We start from the raw sequence: 19,633 nt of genomic DNA, 5'->3' as shown, positions 1-19,633 counted from the left end.
GGCCCGGCCCAGCTCCTCCTCCTCCTCCTCCCGGCGCTGGTCGGGCTCAGCCCAGCCACGGCAGCCATGAGCGCGGCACGGCGCTGCCGGCAGGACACGCTGGCCTGGCGCCTGCAACTCATCGGGTAGGTGGCGGCGGCGGCCGGGGGGGGTCGGGGGGAGCATGCCGCCTCGGGGGCCCGGCAGCTCTGGCGGCGCCGCCCCGCCACGTGCCACGTGCCCTGTGTCCCGGGGCCGGGCCCGTCCTCGGCGCTGCGCGCTCGCTCCCGCGGGCCGCGCTGGGCTCGGACGGGAGGGCCCCCCCTCCCCTATACACCCCCCCACACACACACGTATCCCCCCCTCCCCTATACACCCCCCACACACACACACGTATCCCCCCCTCCCCTATACACCCCCCCCACACACACACGTATCCCCCCCTCCCCTATACACCCCCCCCCCCCCCACACACACACACACACACACACACACACACACTTCCCAAGCGCTGTACAGGTTTCATGGTTGCTCCTCTGACCCGAGTTCACCTTCACCCTTTCCTTTTTCATCTCCGTCTCGCATTTTTTGCGGGAAAGCCAGAAGCGCTGTGGTCTCACCCGAGACGCGCCCCTTGTCCGTTTAAAAAGCAGGCACGTTTTCTGGTTGCGAAACGCATCCCGAGTCCCGTAGCAGAGAGCGGGAAAACTTGTCTTTTCCTATATTTTTCATTACTGACGACTTTGGGGTTATGTTTTTGATGGCAGCATTGCGTGAGCATGATATGCTCTCATGGCAGCATAGGTGGGTTTTGACCAGGCAGATGCACAAAAAACCCCCAATCCCTTGGGCTGGAAAATATGGTTTTAAAACCACGAGGAACAGAGTCAGATTCCTCTTTTAAGTTATATTGAACTTATTTAATGGGCTGCCCCAAATTAGTTAACTACCTGGAGTTAAATCTATTCATGGGGCTGGAAGGGACCTTGTCCCCCAATTCGTGGTGTAGAAACTGCATCACCTCCCGCTCCTTTAAGCAGCAGGTTTGGGGACTGTTCTGGGCTTATTATACACGAAAGCCGATCAAACAGAGCTGCTAGCGCTCACAGCCCCGCAGGCAGACGGCTGTAACCACGCGGAGCCGTGCTGGTCAGAGGCGTAGGACTTTCATGCCTCGCTCTGCCGTGTCGAGTCTTGAAAGGCTACGGGGAAGGTGACAGAGATGATTAAGCTGAGACGAGAGGCTGCAGGAGACAAGGTGAAGGTTTGGGATACTGTAAAAGGAGAGGACCACAAAGCTTCAGAGCCGACTGAAGTTTACAGCCGAGTTTGGCGATCTCTGTGGAAGGCCCTTGGTTCTGGATGTCACTTGAGTGTTAAGAGCACAAAGCAAAGTCTCTCTTCTTCTTAAGGCACGGGTGTCAAACTCCCTCTGCTCCTTTCAAGGCCAGACCCAGACCGCAGGGAACCTCGCGGGGTGAGCACCACCAGGGAGGGGACTGAAGGAGAGTAGTTCAGACTGCCTTTGCTTGGGTGCGTCATCTCCATTTTTGTTGTGAAAAGAACCGATTCGTGTGATCAGGTTCATGCTAAGTTGTGCCTTTTTGATGTTTGCTCCAGGTCTTCTTGCAAGCTCTTCTTTCCCAAAGATCCAGTGAAGATTGTCAGGGCAAAAGGCCAGTATATGTATGATGAAAATGGAAGACAGTACCTTGACTGCATTAACAATGTGGCTCATGGTGAGTTTAAAATATTGGGTACCATGTTACACTACATAAAATATAATGTTCTGGGAGAACTGCACCTGACAGGAAAAAAGGTGAGAAACTGTGTGTTGTAATATAATCATAATTTATTTCTTGTGGTTGCAAAAATGGAAAACATCTTGTGAAACTATTATTTGGGAAACTGGTATTGACACGCAAATTTCTGTGCACCTACACATTTCCCCTGCCCTTGCTTTTGGACTGTTTCAGTAAACTGAAATGGGCTCAACTTGCTTTTTTTAAAGCAGTTTTGAACTCCAAGGAACAAATGGCTCAAATTTGCTGCACTTGTCTGTGTCTTCCCTTGAAGGATTACTTTTGGGTGCTACAGCTTGCAAAAGATCACTGCTTAGGATGGTGTCTTAACTGTCTCTTTGAAAAAGCAGGTGCTTCATCCTCATGGTATTTTGATTTTTTTTTTTTTTAATAGTCTCAACTAAAATTACTCCATAGAACTATACCTTGTAAATACGTGGGGCACACCCCATGAGCAGGAACTGGCACTATCAGGCACGCCTCTGCATGCACGCTGTAATGCAGGGCAAATTGCCAGAGAGGTGGTGGTATCTCCACATCCTTGGAGGTTTTTAAGCCCTGGCTGGGATGATCCAGTTGGGGCTGGCCCTGCTTGGAGCAGGGGGTTGGACTAGATGTGACCTCCTGAGGTCCCTTCCAGCCCTAATTTTCTATGATTCCATGATTTACATCAGTTGGATGCAATCCAGAAAATCTGGTTAAGTACTAATTCATTGGAACAAACAAGAAATACAATTGTAATCAGAAAAACACTTGCAAATTAGATACTGCATTATATCTCAGGGATTCATCTTCCTGCTGAGTGTTAATGCCTTGCCATTCAAATATAGGCATCAGTTTCCTCTCTTTACTAGAGGTGCATTGACACATCAGTCCTGTGTTGGATCGGAACCAATATGAAGAAAATGTAATATATCAGAAATTAGCTATATCAGGCCAATCATGTGGCAGATGAATGGCCTATGCATGTGCGCAGCACAGCACAGGCAGCAGCACAGCCCAGGCATGGAGAGCTGCCTCCAGCTGGTAAGTCTGGTGTTGGGGGGAGGGAGCTGGGGCAAGGACAAGCACTGCCCAGAGCTACAGCTCATCTGGGGGTGCAGGGAGGTGGAGTTGGCTCCCGCCATCATGCAGTGCTCAGCCAGGAGCCACTGATCAGGTGGCTTGTCTGGCACTTGCCTGCTCATCCAGGAGTGGCATGTGCTCCTAGATTTGCAAAGGGTGGGCTGGGGGCAGGGCTAGGCAGCTGCAGCACTGGGAGTGGGGCTACAGCAAATTTGTGGCTACAGCAGCCCCATTCTGCCCTGCCAGGAGAGCTTGGCTCAGCCCTGGCCCCAGCCTGCTCTGCTCAGATCCAGGGGCAGCCCCCTTGCCCTTCTAGACAAGCAGCTGGACAAGTGAGTGCCAGACAAGCCATCCAACCAGTGGCTCCAAGCTAAGCAGTGCATGGCAGTAGGAGCCAACCTCCCCCCTCCTATCCAGATGAGCTGGGGCCATCCTGCCCTGGATGGGCGGCACTTGCCCCAGCTCCAGCCCCACTCCTTCCTCCCTGTGAGGCCTTAATCTGCACCCCTTCCCCCTCCCCAGACTTAGCCACTGGAGGCAGCTCTCCAAGCTGCTAGGCTGGTATTGGAAACTGGATTGGTATTGGCCAATATGCCTCCTTAAAAATCGGTGATCTGTATCAGCCACAAAAATAATGGGTACACCCCTACCCTCTACCATAAGAAATGGGTGCAGAATGTATGTCTATTAGTGAACAAGCATGGAAGAGAGAAGCTGCATGCAGGAAGAACACTGAAACTGATCTCTCCCCCATTTCTTTCAGTTGGACACTGCCACCCTGATGTAGTAAATGCAGCCAATGAACAGAATCAGTTGCTAAATACAAATTCTCGTTATCTCCATGACAATATAGTGGATTATGCAAGAAGACTTTCCAAAACGCTGCCTGAGAAGTTGTGCACCTTCTATTTTTTGAATTCAGGGTAAGTAAAGAGAACATCTTCATGACTGAGATGCAGCAAACTTAAAAACAGCTGCCAAAACATCTCCATGGCTGTAGATCCATGGTTTTCAATCTGTAGTCTGTGGTCCCCTGGGGTCTGCAGATCATGCCTAAGGGGTCCCCAGAAGATGACTATGATCAAGCAAAAATATGCAAATACCCACACTTACCATTCAAAGGGGTCTGTACCTCCATTCAGTTTTTAGGGGTTTGCAAGTGGAAAAAAAAAAAGATTGAAAACCACTGCTATGTGTGATTAGATGGATTCTGATGTTGCAGACCAGTTAAAGGGTGCTTTTCTGTGGAGGCTGCTGGACTTGATTCTTTCTTGAAGCTCTGCCACTAATATTCAAATTGGCACGCCTATTAGGAAAGTATAGTGTCATACTTAATGGTTTGTTCCTTGTTTTGTCTTCAACTGCTCTGGGTTATTTGCAACTTCATTTGCGGTCTAATTTCAGAATTTTGTGGTAGGGAGGACCCCTTTGCATATTGGGCAGGTTGTAAAAATATCATCTCTACCTGCCAGGAAGTAAATTCAATAATGCATGCATTATCTGGACTTGTTTTTCAATTAATATGCTATTCCTAAAAGGCAACTCTGAATTAGTTTTAAAAGAGAGACTTTCTACAAATGAACACACATTTAAGAGAGTATTTTATTGTTTCCAAAAGCTTCAGAGTATCAGGCAATGTTGTTTCAGCAACCACTTAAAAGCAGAGTAAATTTAATCTTTAGATTAGTTGCTTCAGTGCATAGACTCTAATTAATTGTCTGATAAAAGTACAGAAACAATTCAAAAGTTAATTCTTTTTCTCAGAAGCCTGGTGGCTTTTGAGCTTTAGCTAGTCATTTTTATATGATCTTTCTAACATGGAGGATTATAGGAATGTTAGTATCTCAAAGTAATTACAGCTATATTTTTTTGCCCTGCTTCACTGAAATAGTAAAAAAATGGTTTTGGGTCTTCTGCTGAAGGTTAAGTGCAGCTGCCATCCTACTGAACATTTTTGTGCCTCCTGTTTTGCACATTGTGTTATTGGTTGATGTTCATCAGATACTACAGGAGCAAGTCACAGCAGTGTGATTAAGTAAATGCTATTTCACAAAAGTTTGTGCTTTATCTATCTGCTAGTTAGTCTGTAAAAAGCGCACATCTACCCTGTCTTCTGTGGCCAGAATTTTAAAGCTTGGCCATTTATGCGATGGAACAGCTATTCAATTTTCATTTGTAGATCAGAAGCCAATGACCTTGCCCTGAGATTGGCACGACAACATACAAAACACACAGATGTTATTGTGTTAGATCAGTAAGTACATTTATAATATTTTATTATCCTTCAGTAACTTCAACTGCCATTTCTGATTGTGGTTCTAATTGCTACTCAGTTGCCCCATCTGATTCTAGATTTCTTTCAAGTAATTTTGTCTAGCAGAGGAATTAACTTAAGCTAATGACTATAGGCATACATGCCCCTCTGCTCGCTCCCCCCCCCACTCCCAGGCTTCTATAGCTGGAGTTCTAGGGTTCAATTCTGATCTGATAATGCAATACCACTAATGCTGAACCTGATTTTGATGAGATTTTTCAAGGGCCCATAGCTTAAAAACCCAGCACAGATGCATAAAAGCCCAAAACCAATTCAGCTGGCTCACCAAGTTCTGTATACAGCTCTTAAGCCAGGTAACCCTGTCCAAAGGGTGAAAAAGCTGCACTAATTCTACAAGGTTGTGATGATGAGGAAATTACTGCTTAGTTCTGCTGATTGTTTTTAAGTGCTTACCATGGACATCTGACATCCTTGATTGACATAAGTCCATATAAATTCAGAAATCTAGAAGGACAGAAGGATTGGGTCCATGTGGTATGTACTACAGATTACAAACATTGACTATTAATTTGCTATCCACCTAACATAATGCATACTAAACCCAGGGCACTTTTCTATTTATAGGCTCCTATCCCGGACACATACCGTGGAATATACAGAGAAGATCATAAAGATTTAGTTACGGCTTATGCCAATGAAGTGAAAGAAATCATTGAGCAAGCACACAAAAAGGGTAGAAAGGTAAAAAAAACAAAAACACAACAACAAAATGAAAACAAACAAAATCCTCCCCACCCCCTTCAGTAAGCTATTTATTAATACTACCATGCAGTTTATTGGCAACCATCCATATAAAATAACTAGGTACCACAAGCTATCTGTGTTCTGAGATGGATCTGAGGCACAATAGCTGAGTATTCTAAAATGATTAGTCTTGCTCTTTAAATTATTATTTAATCTGGCTCAGCACCTGTAAGTTACGCAAGGATGTACTGCAGTTGCATATGTATTACTTAAGTATGTTGCTTGTTACACTTTCAGATTGCAGCATTTTTTGTTGAATCTCTACCAAGTGTTGCTGGTCAGATCATTCCACCAGCAGGCTATTTCCAAAAGGTAGCAGAGTAAGTAAGCTTAAAGCACCTCTTATGTGTTTTTCTAACAACTGAAGTTTTTAGACATTCATTTCATCTTAAATTGTAAATTGTTAAATTTCATCTTCATGTTTAAGTTTATTGTGCTTTTTCTGTCGGAATAACTTCTTCAGGAGAGACTTCTTAGTATATGTAGTATAGAATATCAAGCATGCTGTTAACACTGTAGGGCTTGTTTTCTAACCTTTTAGGTCATTCCTATTTAAGTGCAAGTTTCTTATGAAATTTCAGTTGTCAAGTGACTATATTGGAGATGAAGGGTAAATGCAAAACTGAAATCAATATTACATTACAGACACGTGCACAAAGCAGGAGGTGTATTTGTTGCTGATGAAATTCAAGTAGGTTTTGGCAGAGTTGGCAAACACTTTTGGGCATTCCAGCTTCAGGGAGAGGATTTGGTACCAGATATCATCACTATGGGCAAACCAATAGGAAATGGGCACCCTGTTGCCTGTGTAGCAACAACAAAAGAAATTGCAGAATCATTTGCAGCTACTGGAGTGGAATACTTTAATACAGTAAGTACAGAGTTAACCCAAACTTTGTCATATAATAAACTAGAAGAGCCTTGCTTTTAAACAAGTGTCACTCTGGGAGGATACAAGTTGATGTTAATTCAAAGCAACACTAAGCAATTACTCCCCATTAAGTAACACAGTATACTACTAAGAGTTCACACATCTACTTCCTGCTGTTGTTCTGAATGGCAGAAAAGCTAGGTAATAAGAAGTGCAGTAGGCATCAAATCCTGATGCCAAGAGTCAGAGGCACATTACAAGGTCTCACCTATAACATAAAAAATATTTACTAATATCTAAAGAAACAGATTTGAGTCCCTTATCTACATAATGGTCTCTCTTCTTTCCTTGAGCAGTTTGGAGGAAATCCTGTTTCATGTGCCATAGGCTTAGCAGTTTTGGATGTGATTGAGAAGGAGCATCTTCAAGCCCATGCTATGCAAGTGGGCAACTTCTTGATGGAATTACTGAATCAACAGAAAGTTAAACATCCTATCATTGGCAATGTCAGGTATCAACCACCAATTCAGATTTTCAGAAGCTGTTCAAACATAGATCAGAAACAGGTCCTCAAATCTTATGCCACCAGGTGCTTTTTTGGACAAGCAAATGAGGTACCAAGAAGTTAGAAAAGCTTTCACTTCATTAAAATTCTACGACTTAGTTGACCTAGAAATTAATGCACCTGTGCCAATTACTTCTCTTGTAAGCTGCTAGATCACATGCAACCACCACCTCTGCTATATCAATCGTTAGCAAAGGAGTTCATTTCTATTTACGCACATTAAAAAAAAGCACAGTGAATAAATTAGTTTGCCAATTAAAGTCCTGTTATACTTTACTAATGACATTCTGCTAAATCTGCATTAACCAGCATATCTGTACAAGACTGTAGTACCCTTCTATCCCCTTCACTAAAGCAATTGGTGAAATGAAAAAAAAGTATCACTAAAAAACAAACAAACCAAATGCTTGTCATGGGACAGTATCTGCTCTGTATCTTTGATTATTTCTACTTCTATCTTCTTACAAGGGGTGCTGGATTATTTATTGGAGTGGATTTAATAAAAGACCAAGACAAAAGGACCCCAGCTACTGAAGAAGCAGAGTACTTGATAACAAGGTTAGATTCCACCCCCCTCACCCCCAATAAAAGATGCTACAAGTCAGATGCTACATGTCAGTCTATCATTTCAGATTATTACTGGATTTGGACTGAGGCAAGACCTAAATGTGCCTGTTATGTACAGGTAGCCAAGCAGATTCCATCAAGTGCAATTCTTTAAATGCACACTGCACAAAATACTGTTTTATCAGGCATATAGCTCATTTAATAATCGAGATATTTGCATAAAATTCCAACGTCATACCTATGTAGTAAGCCCCCCCTCCATTTTTTTTAATTTCAAATTATTTTAAAAAGCCTTAGATGCAGTCTTTATTTTCTAGACTGAAGAAAGAGTACATTCTGCTGAGTACTGATGGTCCAGGAAGAAACGTACTTAAGTTCAAGCCTCCAATGTGCTTTAGTGTACAGGATGCCAAATTAGTTGTGGATGCAATGGATAAAATATTAACAGGTAACTATGTTAAGTTTATAGAGGTATCTGTCTGACTGAGTGCAAGCTCTAATCTTGGCTATTCCACTATGCTTTTGACAGGGGCTCATAATGATCAACTGAAGTTCACAGTTAAGGTCAACACCTGTGTGTCCTCCCCCCCCAAGAAAATGGTCTCTACAAATTAAACCCAAGTGATACAAACTTAAGACCAGTTTTTAATATTTGGATTCTCAAATGTGTACAGAAGATATTCAACCTGTCAATAATAACTTGTTGCACAAGCTTCCATTTGTTTTCAATTGCCTGGGCACAGGGGGGAGGACTGATTTAATTGATCAGAGGAACAAAGTGTTACATTTAGACTTAAGTCTGCAGTTTACCACCTGAATGCAACAGTCGCAAAGTCAACTCACTGGAGTAAAAAGGGGCTTCAACACTTACACATTTGTTGATTCCATATTCAGATATGGAAAAAGAGGCGGCATGTGAAACAGTGGGAGACCTCAAATCTTAAGCTTCAATTTTAATAGGTAAGCATTTTATAATTTTCCACTACTTGACTAAATTGTCAAGATCACTTAGGATACAGTATACTTACAGAGAAGAAATGAGCAACATGTTTGTTATGGTCAATATTTTGCTTAACTTCTGAGCCATGTAGAGGGGTATCTAACACCAAAAGGCTGCCACGTGCACATTTGTTGAAGGGGAACAGTAGAAGTTAGCTAGCTTTTAATACATCATTAAAACTACAGTGCCACTTAAAACCTTTCAATTAAAAGAAATCTACTTAGCATTATTACACCATAAATTTTTAAAGCTTATGTATTTCCTCAACTTACTACCCTAGGAGCCAATTACCTCCTTTACAGACAGGTTGCTCTTACTGAGGGGAAACTACTTGTTGTAGTAATGACAGAGTAACAGTAGAGCTGGAGTAGTCTAGGGTTTCAGTGTGCATCATTTTAGAGTTGTGGGGCCTGTTCCTGTCTTACTTGCAAAAAACTGCTGGCTTTGCTTGAAGAGCTGTCAGAAAGTCTCTCACCAGAATGGTTTGGCAATGTATAGTACAGGGCTCGAAACTAGTGTTTTCCATTTTTTGTTTGTTTGGGGTTTGTTTGGGTTTGGTTTTGTTTGTTTGGGGGGTTCCAATTGAAACAAATTAATCCATCAAGAACAGCCCCACACATGTGGACATGGGAAAGGGGTGGGAAGAAAACCAAACACCTCTACACTGTAGCATACATTACTTAAGGCAGTAACACTTATTTAAAAAGAAAAGCTGAAGTGGGTCTTTCCATTTTGGGGTTATTACTAAACTTTGCCTACTTGTACTATTCTGTTTTCAGAGGACAGAGAAACTCTAGTTACCTCCAGCTTGATTTAGCTGTCATTACAATTGACCAACTTAATGCAGGTACTTTAAACATGTATGTACCATCTCCTGCATTAAGTTGGCTTTTCCCCAGTTCCAAATAAGTCAGGAATAAACAACTACCTCATTACAGAAGTACAGGAAGCACCTTCTAGAAGGTAACAGTATGACTGCCTGCCTTCCATACAAGCCAAAACTAGAGGCACTAATTACTTGATTTTTCTCATGGAAAAATGGCAGTGTCATGAGTAACTTCATACTTTCTTTCCATAAACTCCAACCAATATTCACAAAATCCACTGCAAAGGTTCATTATTCTACCTTAATTGATGCAGTTTAAATCCTCAAGAACACAGTATTCCCAGAAGACATAGTTTTTAGCTCTAGCTTCTTACCAGCTCTGTGAAGCATTAGCTAAAGTAAATGGACACAGGATCTGTGCTCCTCAGCAGGATTTGTGGGTTCCACTTCCAGTGGACAGCCAGCTTTAGAAAGAAGCTTTTCCTGAAATGTTGGAGAGACCATTTATGAACAGATTAGCTGTATTCTAGCTGTGGTGAACCCACATATCCAGGTTCAAGCCATTTTGTAATGATGAAACAGGTGAGCCAAAAAGGTCCCTGGCACCTAGTTAGCACTCACAGGACTTGCCTATTCCTCCTTTGCTGTGCTTGTCTGACTTCCTGGTTGCAGAACCCCCTTCCCCCAAGTCCTTTGTGCTAAAATAAGCTTTGAACTAGAAGGGCACTTTCCAGGTACAAGTAAACTCTTTCCAAGTTCAGCATTATGAGCAGACTTTTCTAGGGAGCCATAGACAGTGAAGGCATAAGTCTCCTGTCTTACTGCTGAGTCTAGAAATTATTTGGCCTGCTGGGAACACTAGTATCTGGGCAATACAGTTAGTCCTACAGTAACAGTTTAGATACCCTTTGTACATGGTGCATTTTTTCACTGGGGTATCTTTGGATGGTGCTTATGCTGTAACAGGGCAGCTCAGCTATTTGTATGGAATATTAATATATTAGCAAGCTGCTTGGGTAATCCTCTCCTGGCAACATGCATTTGAGCAAGGATATTCACATTCCTAGTCATTGAAGCAGACTCCTCCCTCATGATTATTTAATCACTTCCCAAGTGCTCTAACTAGTCAGCTTTTTCAACAGTCTATTATTAGTCTAACTTATTTTTTAACTAGGTGAGCACTAGTATCCATTTCAGGCAGACACCCATGAAAAGGCAACATCTTGGAAGAAACTAGGTTAAACTGCTGAAAGTGCAAAAAAGCCAGTCAATACTGCAAGACAGCACAAGCTGGATGCCAGCTCCCCTTTACAGATGGATTAGTTGCTTGCCTTTGAGTAACATGCTGCTCCCACAAGCCTTTTCTTCACACTGCCATAAAAAGGATGCAAGCAGCAGTGGCATGTAGGTATAACTAGTCCAATCTTAATATTTAGCCAAGAAAGACTAGTAGCTTTTTGAAGCACTACATTGATAGGTCTCTCACAGTTTTCTGGGACTGAGTTTTGCTTAGCTCAGGCTTAAACCATAAGGATTAACTGGAAGATCTAGAAGAACAGGACCTTAATATTAAAAAGGGGGTGATTCACTTTTTTGGAGTCATTCACTTGCTCAACTAGAACTTATTAGCAGCTTTTACACTGAAACTGGCTATCAGCAACAGCTTTTTAAAAAAGGCACCACCTACAGTTCTAGGTGCTGTATAATAAAAATCCCTATAAAAATGTTAGCATCCCTTTTGAAAAGGGATTTCCATAGTTGAAGGTAGAGTTTGCATTTTCCTCGCTTATTCAGTTTGTCAGTTCTCTCTTCTAGTTTTGTTTTATCTGCTCAAATACTTCAGTTTTGTTTATCAATGGGAAGAGACACTATGCACTTGATCATTCACTTTAAGTTACAGTAATTGAGACGCTTGCATTTAAACAGCTTGTTCAGGTTCAGATCCGTTTTCCTGCCGTTTTAAAGATGCAACTGGTGCACCAAAAGAAAAAAAAATTAAGGAACAAACATATAGTACCCAAAACAACTTATAGTTTCAAAGTAAAAAGGGCATCTAGCACATTCTACAGTTAATGACAAGTATGTACCCATCAAATAATGCGATTTGACAGGCTACCCAATACACCACAGTACAGACACTTCCTCAAATCTGCCACTATAATAAAGCAGCAGGCCAGTTATTCCAAGTGTTACTTTGCAGTCCCCACACAACATTTAAATACATGAAATGGTACTGCTCTACCCTCCATGCTTTGAAAAAATATAAGAATAGTTGAGGTAATTTAATGCACAAGAGGCCCTCTTGGCCACAGTTCTCACACACTCGGGCTCCAAAATATTGCAAATCCTGTGAGCTTAAAGTCAGCCAAGTTTAAGAGATACCAATCCTATTTCTCTGCTGTGCCAAACTTGAGTATCAAAGCAAAGACATGCTTGACATGTAATTTCAACTGCAGTTAAGATGGCCCTACCAGTTTTGAAAAGCTATCGATCAGGTTACTCTCCTGGGATGCTGAACTATCCATTAAAACCTAGTACAGGGAGAATACTATAACTACAAGTTTGAGACTAGGTAACAAGCTACTTTTAAAGTAAATTAATAATTTTATTGCCTGAAATATTGAAAAGCCATGCACACAGAAGGAAATAGCAGCATAGGACCAAATCTGCAGTGGAGCATTACTGCCTCTAGCAAAAAGTGGTCAATCTGATATGAAACCTGAGAAGCCCCGCTTTGACAAATAAATACCTGGTCCCTTCAGGTTTTGTTCTTTTGTAGGCAAGACTGAAAAGTTTGCATTTTTTAGATGTTAAAACTTCTTCCCATCTTGTTTTTCCAGGATAAATTAAACCCTTTTGCTTATTACCTTATACCAAGGAAAAGGGTTTTCCCACAACTTGGATATAAGCACTATTAATAGGTCCTATAAGACAGGGAAGAAGGGCTTCTCACTATTCTGTCATCCTGCAATGAGCATCCTCCCATGGTTCCCAAGGAAGAAACAAACAACTGTGCAAAACTACATTTGTCAGAGAAGGCCACCACACCACACTTGTCCAGAGGACTCTGTGTCAAGTAACCAAACAGCACACCTGCAGCTCTTACTGGCAGCTGGGGATTTCCACTAAGCATTCTAGTCTAACTTCAAAACCAAGGTATTAACAAGAAAGGTTTCAGCTGTTGTTCATTTGCAAGAGAGCCATGCTACTACCCAGTGCTGCATAGTTTAGTCCAACATTTCCATTTTCCAATAAAAGCCATTAACTCCTGTTTTCTGCATCTGTTCTAGAAGCAGTACACTAGAGTTTAGTAGGCACAAGCTGAAGAATGGCACAAGACACTAGATTATGCCTTTTTATTTCAAAAGCTAGGATAGCTTCAATATCCATGTCATGGTGAATCAGAACACATGTAAAATACCTTACAATACATTAGATTCCAAAAAGGTACCAAAAAGTACAGTAAAATTAACACTTCCATTACAGGAAATGTATGACACAAAAACAATACAAAATAAAAAGGTGGAAAGTGACACTGGTTCCCTAAGATGCATCTCATTCTGTACAACTGGAGTAATGCAGAGTCCATAGTTAACTCCAAGAGGCAGTCCCTAGATGCAGAGCTGCAGCTTTAAGCAGACCCTCAAAATCAACCTATTAATAAAATCATTAATTAATATCTTCAGCAGGGCTGAAATTTTACACACCACACTGTCTAGACAACTAGTTATCTGTAAGTATTAAACAGAGAAGACATTTCCAGGGAGCTCTTCCAAGTAAGATGCACATTTAACAGGCCATAGAAATTTATTGTAAAGTTAAATTTGGTACATAATTGAAATAGCCATCTACAGCATTGAATACAAAACCTATGTGGTCATTTTCCAAAAAAGAGACCATGCCACTGCATACCTGAATAAGTTTGATCAATATGGCTTGTAGTTATTCTGATGACCACCACGTCTTGGTGACTTTCCATAATTTGCACTGCCTTGACCTATAAACAGGAGAACAAATGGATTAAACTGAAATTTAGTTCTGCTTGTTTAGACCCAATACAGTTCTCTTTACTTACTGTAATCATAGCCTGGTCCATATCCATAATACCCATATCCTGAATAATCATAGCCTCCATAGCCACCATAACCTTGCTGATAGCCGTATCCTTGACTCCCATAACCCTGGTTGTTCCAGTAATTGCCATAACCTTGATTCCAATTTTGACTCTGAGCTATAGAAAGGAAAACCATCCACAAAATCCCATTTTAGTACATACAGCTCATTTCTATAGTGTCCATACTAAAGTAGCGTGTGCAATACTTACCACCTCTTCCACTTCTGCCTCTTCCTCCATAACTGCCTCTTCCACCACCACTACTGAACTGCTGCTGTTGGTATACTTCTTTTGGCTGTGCTACCTTGATCTCGCACTAAGAACAAAACAGAGGAGAGCAATATGCTTGAAAACCTGTTTCATACAAAATTCTATTCCTATATCACATTGCTTTTAAAGTCACTGGGATCTTATTTTGCCACAGCCCTCAGTTCTGCTAGCATTGTGATTTTTAAAGCTCTCCCAGAAAGATATTAGCTTTAAGTGATCACAAAATGCATCAAGCTATAGAACTCATTTAGTTATAAAGCCAAAATTAGCAAAGACCCTTACAAAATACACATTTGCCACCTTTGGCAAAGGTGAAGCTTATCACTCAACTATACAGTATTGCCACTGAGAGTGCTTCACAGCCAACCTTGTACACTAAGATTTTGCTAAAGCTGGTTGAAGGCAACAGGAAAATGAACTTAATGGGCATTTACAGCCATAGGACAGCTCATAGCAACATTTCCTCCACAACTGTCCTTTCAAGAAGGTGAAACTGAGCTTCCATAGAATCAGGACTCTGGTAATCAGTGCCTGGGCTGCAGGTTACTTAGCAGAGAAGTCACACCAGAAAGTGCTATTAAAAGGAACACTCCAAATTAGGGACAGAGCTAACCACTGAATCTCACTCAACTGTTACATCTGCACAGTTAGCTATTTTCCCCAGTATTTATTAATATAATTTTGCCTATTCGGTTTCCCCTTTCACAGCCTGTGGAAGTGTATTAAGTGACAAAAATCTGTATATGGATTTAGCAAGGGATACCAAATAAACTCATTTTTGAGGTCTGACTTGATGCAAGAGCAACTTCTAATGACAATATCAACTTGCATGCATTCAATACATGCCAGTAGAAAGTGGGGAGTTTTTATAGTGCACAACTCCAAGCCCCAGATAGAGTAATTGATTAATGAATTAATCCAATTTAACTAGTTAATTATCACCACACTAACCATACCTATATAAAGCATGGTAGAAAGCTAAGTATTGTAAGTGAGAAGTGTCTTTATTGCCTTTGTGTAATATCAGAAGTCAGTTCTGAAAATATGCATTGTAAACAGATTCTGGGCATGGTATCATAGGGGAAGATGCAATTCAAGCTGAACAATTTCATACCTTGCTTCCACTGACATTATGGAATTTTTTTTCCAAGATCTTCTTGACTGGATCTTCTTCCTTGAAAGTGATGAAAACAAAACCTCTCCTTTTGTTGGTCTTTGGATCCATCGGAAGTTCAATTGCTTCAATCTGAAGACCGGAAATTATACTTGAGCATGCTACTTTAAGATTCTGCATTTTCACTATATGGTTCCTATTCTTTATTTCAGCTTAGCACTTGGTACATAAGCAGCTACAGTTAGCTAGTCTGTATTAGCATTGGCTTTCTCTTAGGCAAATTTGTTCTAGTTTATAGATGTAGTTTGAGAAAAGTAATTTAATTATGAATAAATAAGTGACTAAAAAAAATCAATATGAGCACTTGATTAAACACTAAGACTCAGACCATTAACTGGCAATTTCAGTATATAACTATGTAGTGCTTTACATGTAGCTAACAAAGCAAAAGCTGCTACAAGCAGCAAGGCATTCGGGGCCAAATTTTATTTTACTTCCATCTTTAGTCTACATTCAGTTCCCTAGCTATAGATGACAGACTATTCCCTGCCCCATCTTATTCTATGCTCATCAGATTAAAAAATGCTCACCTCCCCAAACTCTCCAAAGTATTCCCTGATTTTCTCTTCCGTGGCTTCTGGATTAAGTCCTCCGACAAAGATCTTTTTCACTGGATCCTTTTTCATCGCCATGGCCTTTTTGGGATCAATTAATCGCCCATCTAGCCTGTGTTCTTTCTGTTCCAGAACCTACAAATAATTTGATGTTAAGATTAATTTATTTAAAGACCTTCACCTGAATTAAAGGCCTCACCTACAGTTTTTAAAGAATTAACTGTGTGAGCTGAAACGTACCTTTTCAACACTTGCAGGTTCTTTGAAGAGAATAAACCCAAAGCCTCTGGATCTTCCTGTGTTAGGGTCCATCTTTATCGTACAGTCAGTCACTTCTCCAAATTTGGTGAAGTAATCTTTCAAGTCTTTTTTGCTTGTATCCCAACTGAGGCCACCAACAAACATTTTCCTGAAATATCATAATGGTAAGATTAAAATAAGGAATACTTACAGCCTAAGTATAACTTGGGTATATCCTTCAGGTGCTCTGTGATGATTAAGCCATTCCCATATTTAGGTATTCCATCAAAAGTATTGGCATAGAAGAATTGCTCAACACTAACTTCACTTAAAATCCAAGAGGATAACTGTGGAGTATCCCAAGCACTCATTACAAAAATATGACAAAGTTAACTGTTCCAAACTATTTTTCATCCACGTTGATGCCCAATACTTTTACAGTATTTTGTTACTTGCCACTTGAGAGTTTTCTAGTTTCCAAAGTAAAAAGGGTGGATCAATTAAATATTCCTAGTTAAATCTGGGGTAAGACCTAGCATCAGTAAAGGTGCAATCTATCAGCTGAAGGAAGATAGCAAGAGGGAAGTTAGGCTGACCTATAGGCAAAGCAGTGCCTAACCTGTGAGGACTAGAAGGCTTAAAAATGAAAATGATCACCTCCTGAACTTATTGCAAACACCCTCTGACCCCTGACAACTTGGTTCTGCACAGAGACAAGACCTTGCTCTAGAACTGGGCGAATGCCTTTGTATTGATGCTTTTGTCCAGTTACTAAATAAGAGTACGTTTTCATCTCCACTACAGTCACACTGTAATGAAGTCAGGGAATAATCAATCTGCAGTTCTAAAAAGACACCACTTACAAAGATCTTTCCTTAAAAAACCCCCACCTTTTTAAAGGCTCACTTCCCATGTATTGGAAACAGGGGGGAGGGGAGGGAAGTTTAGGCCCATCTAGCCACAAACACAAAATACTGGCAAAAAAGATAAAATTAGGAAGTGAAAAAAAGTTTAGCAACTGGGGGGAGAACAAACAAAACACCCAAACAAATCAGCCAAGGCAACCAGAATTTATTGATAAAGGATATCCAACTCCCTTGGCTCTTAATTTAAGAGAGCACATGATACAGCAGGTTCATGCACATCAGGTAAGAGAGCTACATCATCCATCTCAGGAATTTTTGATGCCACAAACAAGTAAAGTAAACAGTTCAAAAAAGATCTTAGGCTCTGTACATCTGTAAGGACTCCCAAATCAGTTTAAGGTGGGCCTTTGTTTAGAAGCAGCCCAGTGACTAGATACCAGTTCCTGAGTGCATTTTAGCTTAATTGAATTGCAGTAACCTGAATTTTCTGAGGTTAATTTAAGGCTTCCAATTCCACCTGGTAAAGCATATACATTTATGTTCCCTGCAATCTGCAAGGTAGATGCTCATCTTTTTAGATACAGCCTGCAATATGCATCTGGTAAAGAGAAATCCTTCCTTCCCTCCACCTAACCTAAAACATTATTCTTTCAAATACTGAGCAGTCATGACCAAATGCATTACAAGATCTGTCGAGTGCATTCTGCTGTTGTTGTTAAACAGTTTGTTTGTTACCCTGTCACTAATCCAGCCCTGAAGAACCAGATCAGGTTTTACCAAGCCAGGGACATGTTTACGCACTCTTTACCACAACAGCAGAATAATGGCCATTGGTTTCATTCTCCCCAGAACAGCTTTCACTCCCTGTACAAGAGAAGTTTTGCAAGGCTGCTCTGATCTGTCCTTTGCTAGTGCTTCCATAATCTTTGGGGGCTTTAAAAACCAAACAGCAAAATAGCCCTGTAGTGGAAGTCTTGAAACTCCCAGTTGTGAGGCTAGAACTTTGCTGTCCATAAAGTACTTTGCCTAGTAGGGATGGGGCTGCTACCAGCATACTGAGCTCGTTTCTCACCATGGCAGCATTTACTGCATGTTATTACAAATCTTTGTCTTGGAATTGGATATAGGAGTAGGAACTACCTGGCTTCACCCAACATTCAGGCCAATCATCTTCTGTACAGAAATATACTTAAACTCTAGACTTCCTAATACCTAGTCTAAAATCCTCTAGTACAGAAAGCCAAAAGGTCTCATTTTCCCCATTACAACTATTACTTCCTCTTGCATGGTCACTACTTTTGGTGGCAGGATATTGACATTATGAGAAAAGGCTTCCTGCCAGTGCCCTGGGGCCCTGCAGCTTAGCCTGCCACTACACTGTGATGCTCTCCAATCATTTTTAACCTTCACACTTGCAAGAGATTTAAAAAAAGGACTTCTCACACCCACATTTCCTGGCCCTCCCACCTCCCAGGAGAGAGAGAGCAAGTAGAGACCTAGCATAGCAGTTCCCACTCTGGTACCGGCACCACCCTCAGTACGCAGACAACCCGTCCAGGGTACATGTTAAATTTGGTATAGTTACTTTATGACAAAAATGACACGAAGGGCCAACTGAAAAAGATGTGCTGGTGGCACTTCAGGCTGCATCATTTCCTAGGCCGGAAGGGACCTCGGACCATCAACCAGGCCCAGCCCCTGCACCAAGCAGGACCCACAACTGTGGGGGGGGGTCATGTTTGAACACGGGTGCTGCGCCATCTGTCAGGCCAGGAACCACCGACCATCCCCCTCGCCCAGGCCCCCCCCCCGCCTCATTTCTGCCGACGTGCACCGCTGCATTAAAACGAAACGAAGCGTCTGCTGCACCCCCACCCTCGTCACGAAAACACCGCCCGCGGGGGCCTTTCCTGCCCGGCCCGCGGGGGGCCAGGCGAGCAGGACAAAGCCCCTCCACCCTGCTGCGGGTGACACCCCAGGCTCCCGGGGCCACGACCCCCACCCCCCGCGGGCGGCTCTGCCCTGCCCTGCCCTGCGCAGCGCCCGCCCCTCCCCCTCCGCGCTGCTCCGCTCCGCTCCCCTCCCCCGCCGCAGCCGCCACATGGCGCCAACAAAAGGCGGCCCCAGAACAAAGGAAGCGGCGGCCCCGCGCCCCCGCCGCCGCCTACCCCGCGTCCTCCTCGTTCTTGCTGGCGTTGATCTGGTCGCCCTCGGCCCCGTTCTGGCTGCCGGGCGCCGATGCCGCGGGCGCCGCCGCCGCCGTCGTCGTCGCTGCCCCCCCGCCGGCCTCGGCCTCGGCTTCGGCCTGCTGCTGCTGCTGCTGCTCCGCGCCGCCCTCGGCCGCCTCGTGCCCGTTCTGGGTGGCGCCCGCCGCCGCCGGCTGCTGCTGCTGCTCCGCCTCGGACATGCTGCCTCTCCGCGGCGGCGCCTGCAACACACAGCGCGGCTCAGCGTCGGCCCCTGCCTGCCTGCCTTCCCCTTCCCGGCCCGGCCCCGCGCTCACCTTAAAACCGCCCCAATAAAATCCGGGCCGGCCGGAATCGGATTAAAACCCCCGCGCGGCTGCGTGCGTGCTGCGCTCCCCCCGAGACACGTCTTCTCAGGGCCGCAGCCTCGACGCGTGGCCGCCTTTATAGAGCCGGAGAGCGAGCCACCCGCCAA

At 42.9% G+C, this 19,633-nt stretch overlaps 2 protein-coding genes across 6 annotated transcripts; one reads left to right on the top strand and one right to left on the bottom strand.

Annotated features, from left to right (window-relative positions):
- The first annotated feature begins 20 nt into the window (after positions 1-20).
- On the top strand, positions 21-15,607 carry PHYKPL (5-phosphohydroxy-L-lysine phospho-lyase). 2 transcript variants are annotated; one of them, XR_009454815.1, is made up of 13 exons: positions 21-125; positions 1,600-1,718; positions 3,610-3,769; positions 5,026-5,100; positions 5,568-5,655; positions 5,746-5,862; positions 6,163-6,245; positions 6,571-6,796; positions 7,153-7,307; positions 7,830-7,919; positions 8,246-8,376; positions 8,458-8,888; positions 15,290-15,607. XR_009454815.1 is itself a non-coding variant. In XM_019478405.2 (13 exons), the coding sequence occupies exons 1-12, from the start codon at positions 67-69 to the stop codon at positions 8,870-8,872; spliced, it is 1,353 nt and encodes a 450-aa protein (XP_019333950.1). In that variant the 5' UTR covers positions 21-66; the 3' UTR covers positions 8,873-8,888; positions 15,290-15,607. The 2 variants fall into 2 exon arrangements, 1 of the variants encoding a protein (XP_019333950.1); XM_019478405.2 differs by having other exon boundaries at positions 8,823-8,888.
- Positions 8,869-19,573, bottom strand: HNRNPAB (heterogeneous nuclear ribonucleoprotein A/B). 4 transcript variants are annotated; one of them, XM_014597564.3, is made up of 9 exons: positions 19,476-19,573; positions 19,141-19,400; positions 16,107-16,275; positions 15,843-16,001; positions 15,253-15,384; positions 14,079-14,184; positions 13,830-13,985; positions 13,667-13,751; positions 8,869-10,237 (listed from the first exon to the last, which is right to left on the bottom strand). In XM_014597564.3, exons 2-8 carry the CDS (start codon positions 19,377-19,379, stop codon positions 13,681-13,683), a joined length of 1,032 nt encoding a protein of 343 aa, XP_014453050.1. In that variant the 5' UTR covers positions 19,380-19,400; positions 19,476-19,573; the 3' UTR covers positions 8,869-10,237; positions 13,667-13,680. The 4 variants fall into 4 exon arrangements, with proteins under 4 accessions (XP_014453050.1, XP_006277662.1, XP_014453049.1 ...); XM_006277600.4 differs by lacking the exon at positions 8,869-10,237 and adding an exon at positions 13,096-13,408; XM_014597563.3 differs by lacking the exon at positions 8,869-10,237 and having other exon boundaries at positions 13,096-13,751.
- Between the last annotated feature and the right edge of the window lie 60 nt (positions 19,574-19,633).

This window comes from Alligator mississippiensis, chromosome 9, assembly GCF_030867095.1.
Source record: "Alligator mississippiensis isolate rAllMis1 chromosome 9, rAllMis1, whole genome shotgun sequence".
NCBI classification, from domain to species: Eukaryota; Metazoa; Chordata; order Crocodylia; family Alligatoridae; genus Alligator; species Alligator mississippiensis.
Note: the sequence above shows the minus strand (reverse complement) of the source record. Positions and strands in the feature narration are given on the sequence as shown.

Excerpts from the sequence above, each read along its gene's own strand:
- PHYKPL (XM_019478405.2), top strand. The coding sequence starts at position 67 with ATGAGCGCGGCACGGCGCTGCCGGCAGGACACGCTGGCCTGGCGCCTG. Across the intron at positions 3,770-5,025 it reads TTCTATTTTTTGAATTCAGG|ATCAGAAGCCAATGACCTTG; the intron begins GTAAGTAAAGAG and ends TTTCATTTGTAG. Across the intron at positions 5,101-5,567 it reads GATGTTATTGTGTTAGATCA|TGCTTACCATGGACATCTGA; the intron begins GTAAGTACATTT and ends ATTGTTTTTAAG.
- HNRNPAB (XM_014597564.3), bottom strand. The coding sequence starts at position 19,379 with ATGTCCGAGGCGGAGCAGCAGCAGCAGCCGGCGGCGGCGGGCGCCACC. Across the intron at positions 15,385-15,842 it reads ACTTTGGAGAGTTTGGGGAG|ATTGAAGCAATTGAACTTCC; the intron begins GTGAGCATTTTT and ends TCCGGTCTTCAG. Across the intron at positions 13,752-13,829 it reads TGGACCAGGCTATGATTACA|GTCAAGGCAGTGCAAATTAT; the intron begins GTAAGTAAAGAG and ends TCCTGTTTATAG.